This window comes from Rutilus rutilus, assembly GCF_951802725.1.
Source record: "Rutilus rutilus genome assembly, chromosome: 2".
Taxonomy (NCBI): Eukaryota; Metazoa; Chordata; class Actinopteri; order Cypriniformes; family Leuciscidae; genus Rutilus; species Rutilus rutilus.
The window spans coordinates 47,700,608-47,709,488 of NC_140210.1; the positions used below are offsets into that span (position 1 = coordinate 47,700,608).

Below are 8,881 nucleotides of genomic sequence, written 5' to 3' on the forward strand. Positions count from 1 at the left end.
CTTTTGGAATTCTGTAATAGATAACATTCAGTGGAGGAAGACTTGGTTACTACCATTTAAATATTGTATACCCAATAAAATGAAAGAAGTGCATTTTAAAATTTTGCATAATATATACCCTTGTAACGCACTTTTATCCAAATACTGTGATTTAGATGAGGTATGCACCTTCTGTAATAATGAAGTTGAAGACATCTGTCATTTGTTTTTTTCTTGTAATGTTACTTCAATTTTCTGGAATGATTTAAGCTCTTACTGTTTTTCTAAAGTTAATATGATCAGTAATCTATGCATAAAGGATGTAATTTGTCTTTTTGAAAGCCCAAACAAATCTTTAGAATCTACTGTTAACTTCCTTATCCTTGTGGCAAAATTTTACTTTCACAAGCAAAGGTTTCTTAAGAAAATTCCTACTTTTATTGATTTCCTTTGTGAAGTGAAATATTTAATCAAATCACTAAGAACAATTGATAATAGAAAATGTACGTCTTTTCTGAAAAAATATGATGAGGTCTTTCATGTACCATGATTTACTTCTTTGATGTTTTTTTTTTTTTTTTTTTTTTTTTTTTTTTTGGTGTTCTATGACTGTGCAAAATTGACTTCAACTGTTTAATATATGCATTTTGTGAAATGTTCTATATTTCTAAGAAATGTTTGCAATATTGTAAAACATCTCTTGAATAAAAAAAAAAAAAAAAAAAAAGTTACCACGGATTTCCCAGCGATGTTGAACTCAGAAAGCGGTGGCTGGTGAATATTCGTCGTGATGAGTTCATTGTCACAGGACACAGCAAAGTCTGTAGTTTGCACTTCACACCGGAGCAGATCATTCAGCCGAAAACACCGGAGGGGAAAAGGCAACTAAAGAAAGGAGCTGTCCCGGTATTGTTCCAGTGGAATGATTACTCCATCCCATCACCAAGACTGAGCGTTTGGGACAGAGTAAGCAAACTTCAGCCTGAGCTGGCATCAGCAGAAGATGGGCAACATATGGACTGCACTCCTGCTGCTGATCATGACTATTCATCTGTCCCAGAACCCGCTTTCATTGACTCGGTAATCGACGAAAACAGGAATTTAAAAGAAGAAAATGACTCATTAAAGAAAGAGATACAGGAGATGAAAATTAGCTGTAAATTTGGATTACACAGATTCGCCCACTCTGACGACGACATTCGATTCTATACACGGTAAGATGCGAACAAGATACCCCTGACCTTAGTAACTTGGACCATACGTGACCATATTGTAACGTTGTGTACTCTTTCTGTTCCGTTCCCATAGATTTCCCAGTTACCATAACCTTATGCTGTTTTGGAGATTGGTTGAACCATCGGTGCATAAAATGGTTCGTGCGTCGAGGGCCAAAGTTGCTGAAAAATTGAATGAAGCAGTAACATCTGTCCGTCCCACACACACGGTTGGTTTTTGCAGTTGTCATTAATAATAATGTTGTTGCAGTTGTCATTAATGATAATCATTAATAATTAATGTTTCTGCAAATATAAATATGCTTTAGTTTATTTGATTTATTATGGTGGTTTTTCAAAGCAAACCTTCAAATTAATGTGAGAGATGAAAATGACATCTGACTGCATTTACCTCAACATTCTGATATTAGATTAAATAAATCAATAAATAAGTAAGGTGCCTGAGTAGCCTATTGCAGTCACAGTCCCACATTTGGAATTTCCAGTAACATGTAGAGTATTATTGCTGTTGTATTTTTAATTATAGACCAACAGCAGTAATGATGATTGCACATCCTTTTATCTATTAGACTAGAGAGGTTACATTAGGTTTAATGATGTTTGTGTGTGTGTGTGTGTGTGTGTGTGTGTGTTTTCTCACCAGAGACAATCATTGCAACCCATCGATGAGCTAGTCCTTTTCCTAATGTACTTGTCCGTTGGTTTAAAGGAGCAGGACTTGGCAAACCGTTTCAACATTCACATCTCTACTGTAAGCCGCATTATCTGTTCGTGGACCAACTACCTGTACACACTCTTGGGCTCGGTGGCTATCTGGATTGAGCCTGAAGACGTTAAAGCTCGCCTTCCTGATGATTTCAAAGACTTCTCCGATACTCAGATAATTGTTGACTGTACAGAGCTCAAGTGCCAGACGCCATCCTCGCCTCTCCTCCAAAGTGAGATGTTTTCTAAGTACAAATCTCACTGTACAATGAAAGGACTTATCGGTATCGCCCCTCATGGTCCAGTGACCTTCATCTCTTCACTCTATGAGGGGTCAATAAGTGATAAAGAACTCTTTAGACGGTCAGGGTTGGCTGACCTTTTAACTGATGACATGGCCGTGATGGTTGATAAAGGTTTCCTGATCACTGACTGCGTGAAATGTAAAGTGTACTGTCCACCTTTTCTCAACAAAAAAAGCCAGATGCCAGCACCCAGTGTCCTCCAAACACAGAAAATTGCTCGTGTAAGAGTGCACGTTGAGCGAGTCATCCGAAGGGTAAAGGAGAATAAACTTTTTGATTCGGTTATTCCTTTGTCAATTGCTGGAAGCATCAATGAAATTTTTGCCGTTGCTTGCCTGCTTAGCAATTATCAAAATAAACATCTTGTCACAGCATGGGCCAAGTAGTGCTGACAAGTTTAAATTACAGAAACCTACAACTTTTAAATGTAATTATTAATCATTATTTATCTCTGAATAAATTCTCATACAGTGACAACAGATGCGATCTCACACAACATTATAAACAATTATTTTTATTGTAAAATGATGCCATATTGTATAAAGTCCATGAATAAATCTGACATTACTTATTCAACTGTTTGTTTGTTTTTTTTTAAAGCAACAAGCTTGAAGACACATTTTATCTCAGATCACATCATTTATCAATCAGTTCCAGGCGAAATATATATACACTGTAGGTACGAGTGGGAAATGTAACATAAATTAGAAGTCAAATTCATAGTCTTAATAAAATACATAATGAATCAGATTATGATTTCTTTACCTGCCAATCAGTTGTGATCGTCTCATTGAGAGATACTTTGGCATGTAAATGCTGAAGTAGAAATTATCACACTTCTGCCTGATTGTTTCTTGAACTTCTTTGTCTGAGTGCAGTCGCTGCACAAAGAAATCTTCCTCTGCCCAGACAAAAAGGTCACACCACTGAAGTCCAGTAATTAAAAGCTGGCCTTGTATTTGCCAAAAATAGGCATGGCTTTTCTTTAGTTTAAAAGCACCATTTGACATGTGCAAGTACTTGCAGTCAATGTAACTTTTAGCATTTGGACATTTAATTTCAACCAAACCGTAAGCGGGTGTTGCATTGGGATCATAAACAAGGCCATCCGGTGAGGCCCCTAGCCATGGAGCCTGTGGGTGAACCACAAGTCCACAAGGTGAGTAATTGACATTGTTGTACTGGGCATATTCTTTTGCTGCCTGAAACTCCATTTCTGAACCTCTCCTCATTTCCGCAGTTTGTCTGGTGCCCCTGATAATTCGCTCTGCAAGATGCTCAGCACTACTGTTACCTCTAACATGGGAAACTTCCCTAAACCTTGAGGAGGTTATCCTCATTCGCCGCAGCACGTGCCACTCTGGATCTTTGCTCTGACCCCGTGTCGACAATTCAATTTTGTGAGCCATCTCAATAGATAGCTGCAAACTTTGTATATGCAAATGTTCTTCCTCTGTGCATACCCACACACATTCTGTTGGTGACAGCTGATGAGTAATAAGGGGAAGACATGGAGGACCCGGGGCATTCTTATGCAGCTCTGTGCATTGTGTTTGAAGTTTCGGCTGCTGATAGGAGATCACACTACCCCTCTGTACCAGTCCAAATTCAGAATCCACAAGGGGCTTGTCAATGCTCATTCCCATTGTTGTCACCAGGGGCATATCCAGTGGATCTAGGCCGCTGTACACCTCGGCCACACGAAGTACCGACAGGTCAGGAAGAGGGCCAGTCATTCCTCTGTAGAGGGTGCTCCTTTTAATAAAAAATATCATAAAGAGGTACTTAATTTGATATAACAATGGGGGAAACAACTCATTAAAATAATTGTTAAGTTAATATTTATTTACCGTAATCCTCCTTTACCCATCCGACCCTGCACAGGCTTAACAACCACCATCTTCCCAACTGGACCTGGTTTTACACCCTGTGAAATTGTGATAAAATACATGTTAAAATACACTCATAATTTTGAGAATTTATTAAACAGAGGTTCTATTTTGCAGCTACTGGTACATACTATTGCATGACATACATCTATGCAAACTATCCCATATGAACCATGCTTTGCTATGAAACTTACTGCTGTTCGGGGTTTGTGCCATTGTTGCTCGGATTCTGTACAGCTGTGTACAGGAGGAACCACTGGCACACCCAGCTGGGAGAAGTGAGCTGTCTGGAATAATAGGGCAACTGTGTGGTTGCATAGAGCTGTCCCCGCCACACATGAGCATCTGCACCGCACCATAATTACAGGATCTGTGTCCCTGAGGACCATCTGTCGATAGATCAGTCGTAATTACTCTATATGGTCATGTTGGACTTGTGAACTGTTGGCATGAATGTATCCTTCTTAAAAGGTTGTATCACTGATTTCTGGCCCAAAAATAAATGATCACATTCATCAATTGCTATGTCACTCTGTTGATGTTCAAATAAAACAGAGAGCTAGCTCGCTACTCCCTCGCCCTCCCTTCCATGCAATTGAAACTTTCCTAAATGTGCATCTCGTTGGTTATTGGTTGGAACACTTAGTTTTGCTTTTGAGTGGGTGGTGAACACTTGTTGATAACAAGTGTTTTTGTGTACAGATCTCAGAGCCTAGGCTGCTAGCGGATCGTTAGGAAAGATTAGATGAATGTGATAATTTATGTTTTCTATAATTATATAATATATATATATAATATAATATTATATTATATATTTATATAATATAATTTTTTTTTTTTTTAGAAAATCCCTTCTTTTGGGCCAGAAAAAAGGGATTTTGATACAACCTTTAACACAGAAATAGATGTCTTTAAATGGAATTATGAGAAGTGGTGTGCAGCAAGTATGGCATTATATTAAGTCATAAATAATGATATTTTGGCATCCAAAGCTGCACACTGTAAAACACAATCCCATTCAAACACATCATAATAAAACGCACAGAAAACAGTAACAGAGACTTGAACAACTTGAGTAGCTTTTGGAAAAGTTAAGCACATGCAAGCCAGCAACAGTGAACAGCTTGAGCAGTTTTTGGAAGTTGAGCACATACAAAGCGATAAAGAAGGTCAAAATGTAACGTGACCATGTTAAGCACAACACACAACTTGAACTCGAACCTTTTGGAACTGCTGAACTCGGAACTCTGACACAAATTACAAGTGCAGCCCTACATTTACACAATGAGGTTTTTCGTGCTTCTTCATGGATCTGAAGCAGAAAGCCTTTACAGCGACTTCACTTGTGGCCCTGTCTTTGTTTGACACTAATGCCAATCACATATTACCACAATAAGAAGTTAGGAACATGCATGCAGGCGTACAGACACAACGTAGACATTTTCCGCCTAAGACTAGAAAACAGTACAACATTATAACACGCATATTCTGTCAGACCGGGATTGTTTATTAGCCTAGCCTAATGTAAGCTAGCAAGCTAACGTAAGCCATAAAGTTTGAGATATATAGACTTACCTTCATATCCGTGGATATATGAAGAGGCATACATTTTAAAGCCCTTCTCTAACTTGCTGGTAGGTGATTTGGAGGAGGACTTACAAAGGCGATGTACGTCCGTTATTTTAAGTTTCGGCAACTCTTGTAAACATCTAGTGTAGAATAGCGCCATGTTTAGACCGGAAAAGACGAGGCCGCATTTCCGGTAAGGAAGTAGTTACGTGCAAGAAGCCTATTGCACCGCGAGGAGGCGAGGATCGAGGAGGGAGGAGGCTTCCTGAGGAGCGATCAGCGAGGATACACAGGTGTATCCTATGCGGAAGTCTTTTATCGACTTAACGTGACGCACGTATAAATTCTCCTCCCCCTTCACATCTGCTCCAAGTGCTAACCATGGCAGAAAATTCAAACACACATAAATGTGAGTATTAAGCATGAATGTGGGTTATTTTTTGACAGTGCCTTTAATTTCTATGTATATACTTTTCAGCACAGTTTTAATTATGTTTATTACGTTTCTTCATTTTACTGGCTTGTTTTTAATTGTTTAATTAATTCCTCTTATATTGATAAATGGGGAATGGAGAATTATTTTAATTTAGACCTGTAGTTAATTCTTTTTAATGTGTTGAGTATTTGTAGTTTATGCCTGCAGGGATTAATATGCAACACATTAACATTTCGAACTGCTTCACTGTAGTGTAAAATTCTTTCTTACAGGGACTGATGAGGAGACCGAAAACCTAATTAAATTCCGTATGGAGCTTGAGTCTGACTTCACTGGGAAGAGGAACAGTGCCAAAAAAGCCTGGATGTGAGTTATTTTCCAGTATGCATAGAAAAATATGCTTTGTGGGGTGGTGTGGCGCAATGGATAAGACACATGCCTTTGGTGTGAGAGACCCGGGTTCGAATCCACTGTGAGACACCAATGTGTCCCTGAGCAAGACACTTAACCCCTAGTTGCTCCAGAGGCGTGCGACCTCTGACATATATAGCAATTGTAAGTCGCTTTGGATAAAAGCGTCAGCTAAATGAATAAATGTAAATGTCTTCACTTTGTTTGATAAATGCAGTGAGTTTTTAGATAATATTTATAATATATTGTTACACTATCTTTGTCTGTGTTTGAGTAAATAATTTGTTGATTTTTATTGTGTAGTAAAGTTCTTCAGAGGATTGGTTTAGATGGAAAAGTTACACCAAGTCAGATTTCCAAAAAATGGGACAATCTAAAAAGAAAATATAAGGTATGTACAAAATGATGCATGTATTTATTTCATTTGGTGTGAATTTTCTTGCTAGTTTAATAGAGAATAGATTAATTTTATTTTAGGAGCTCCGCTGTCCTCCTACGGGAACTGGGACGGATGGTGGGGAGGCCACAGCAGCCACATGGCCGTGGTTTTCTGCCATGCATGAGGCTATTGGGGGGAGGCCATCTATTGAGCCTCCCATCCTGATAGACTCATGCGATGCAGAAGTCACTGGCTTTTCTGCTGTGTCCAAAGACCCTGCCTTGTCACCACCATCCGCATCTGTGGAAGAAAGGGGGGAGGAGGAGGACACAACGTCCTATGCATCGTCTGGCAGAGGCAACTTCCAGGAGGAAAGGCCCTGTACTTCTTCGGGTCCCCCGCCACCTAAAAATAAAAGATCGAACCGAGTGCTGGATTTCCTAGAGAAGGAGACTGAAAAAGAGGATGAACGTTTTCAGGCCACGCACACATTAATGCAATCGACTTCAAATAGGTTCCTTGACCTCTTTGAACAATTGATTAAAAAAAGTTGAACCCTATTTCTGTTTGTCGTTTTTGCTTTGAGAATTTTTGTTGTGATGTTTTATGGTAAACACAGTTGCCAGATGAGTACAAAACAAAAATATTGGCTTAATTGGAAAACATGTTTATTTACATATAACTATTTTATCTATTGATAATGTGGGTATTGCAAATAATTTAATGCATGAGGCTAGAGACATGGGGAATTTTTTTTTTTTTTTTAATAATCTGAACTTAAACATTTTGTGTAGCAACATCTTTGTCTTTCTACAAATAATCATGCTCATTTAACTCCACTGGATACACCTGAGGAGCTGACAGTTTTGCTGCCAGTTTATCACGCCAGGCATTTCCACCACAGACCCCTCTCACTGGACAGGGTGGAGGTAAACCAACATCATCCACAACTTCAGGGCCTTCAATGATGTCTCCTGTTGTCAGGCAAATGTTATGCAGAACTGCACACGCCATGATAACTGTTGGGGCAAAGGTGTGGTCCACCTCAAGAGACTTGAAAAGCAGGGACCTCCAACGCGTTTTCATCATACCAAAGGCCCGCTCAATTATGGAGCGAGCCTTGGCGTGGTAGTGATTGAAGCGGGCCTGCACTCTCCCTTGCACTGGCTCCCGGTACGGAGTAATGATGGCCACAGGATGGGTGATGCAGGGGTAGCCTCCATCCCCCAAAAGAAAGTATCCTTGTGGAGGATACAATGCCTCTTTATATATCTTGCTGTTTCTCAGGACTCTAGTGTCATGGACAGAACCAGGATATCCCACAAAAACATTAAGGAACCGGCCCTTCCCATCGCATACTGCCTGCATCTGAATGGATGGGAAAAGTTTTCTGTTGATGTAGTCCTGGCCAGTGGGTCCAGCTGGGGTCTTGATGCGGACATGACATCCATCTATAGCACCCACACACTTGGAGAAGATGGGGCTGTTGGCCAAATTTTCAAAATCAAGGACAACCTCATCAAGGTCTTGTCCATCTGGCAACTGTATGACCTGCTGGCGCAGGGCTGCAATCTTTTTGGTTCCTGTGTGAACCAGCCTGCAAACAGAGGATACTGGCACCTGAAAGGCCCGGGACACCACACTGTATGACAGTCCATGTGCTAGCCAGTACACAGTTATCAGTATGGTTATGTGGTGTCCCCAACCATGTGCTTCATCTTGTGGCAGCATCCTTGTCAAAGCTTCCATAGAGTCCCGGGTCAGTCGAAAGTCCTCCTTGAGGTTCTGCCTACCATCAAAGTATAATTTTAGCAGTGGTACGGTGGCATTTATTTCAGCATAAATCGGAGTAGCTGTTCTTTTAACCTGTAATTAAAAATAGCATGTAAATATGTTTATTTTATGTATAAGCACATAGCACTGATCAGTTTAAATTAAGAAATGATACACAACAAAGAAGGCTGTGAATCTGA

General features: G+C 39.8%; 3 protein-coding genes across 3 annotated transcripts; 1 reads left to right on the forward strand and 2 right to left on the reverse strand.

Moving 5' to 3' along the window:
- Nucleotides 1–685: 685 nt before the first annotated feature.
- LOC311286642 (uncharacterized protein) lies at nucleotides 686–2,610 on the forward strand (the record flags this gene model as incomplete). Its single annotated transcript, XM_084402906.1, has 3 exons — nucleotides 686–1,193; nucleotides 1,288–1,423; nucleotides 1,858–2,610. The coding sequence occupies exons 1-3, from the start codon at nucleotides 994–996 to the stop codon at nucleotides 2,608–2,610; spliced, it is 1,089 nt and encodes a 362-aa protein (XP_084259032.1). The 5' UTR covers nucleotides 686–993.
- A 112-nt stretch (nucleotides 2,611–2,722) lies between these two features.
- LOC311286641 (uncharacterized protein) lies at nucleotides 2,723–5,902 on the reverse strand. Its single transcript, XM_084402905.1, has 4 exons — nucleotides 5,689–5,902; nucleotides 4,308–4,502; nucleotides 4,075–4,151; nucleotides 2,723–3,979 (listed from the first exon to the last, which is right to left on the reverse strand). The coding sequence occupies exons 1-4, from the start codon at nucleotides 5,716–5,718 to the stop codon at nucleotides 2,986–2,988; spliced, it is 1,296 nt and encodes a 431-aa protein (XP_084259031.1). The 5' UTR covers nucleotides 5,719–5,902; the 3' UTR covers nucleotides 2,723–2,985.
- Nucleotides 5,903–7,718: 1,816 nt separating this feature from the next.
- Nucleotides 7,719–8,639, reverse strand: LOC311279455 (uncharacterized protein; the record flags this gene model as incomplete). Its single annotated transcript, XM_084390974.1, has 1 exon — nucleotides 7,719–8,639. The coding sequence occupies one exon, from the start codon at nucleotides 8,637–8,639 to the stop codon at nucleotides 7,719–7,721; it is 921 nt and encodes a 306-aa protein (XP_084247100.1).
- Between the last annotated feature and the right edge of the window lie 242 nt (nucleotides 8,640–8,881).

Bases quoted from the DNA above. Each gene is read 5' to 3' on its own strand.
- LOC311286641 (XM_084402905.1), bottom strand. From the start codon at position 5,718: ATGCCTCTTCATATATCCACGGATATGAAG. The intron at 4,152-4,307 runs GTAAGTTTCATA...ACAATTTCACAG, and splicing joins GGCACAAACCCCGAACAGCA to GGTGTAAAACCAGGTCCAGT. The intron at 3,980-4,074 runs GTAAATAAATAT...TTTTATTAAAAG, and splicing joins ATGGGTAAAGGAGGATTACG to GAGCACCCTCTACAGAGGAA.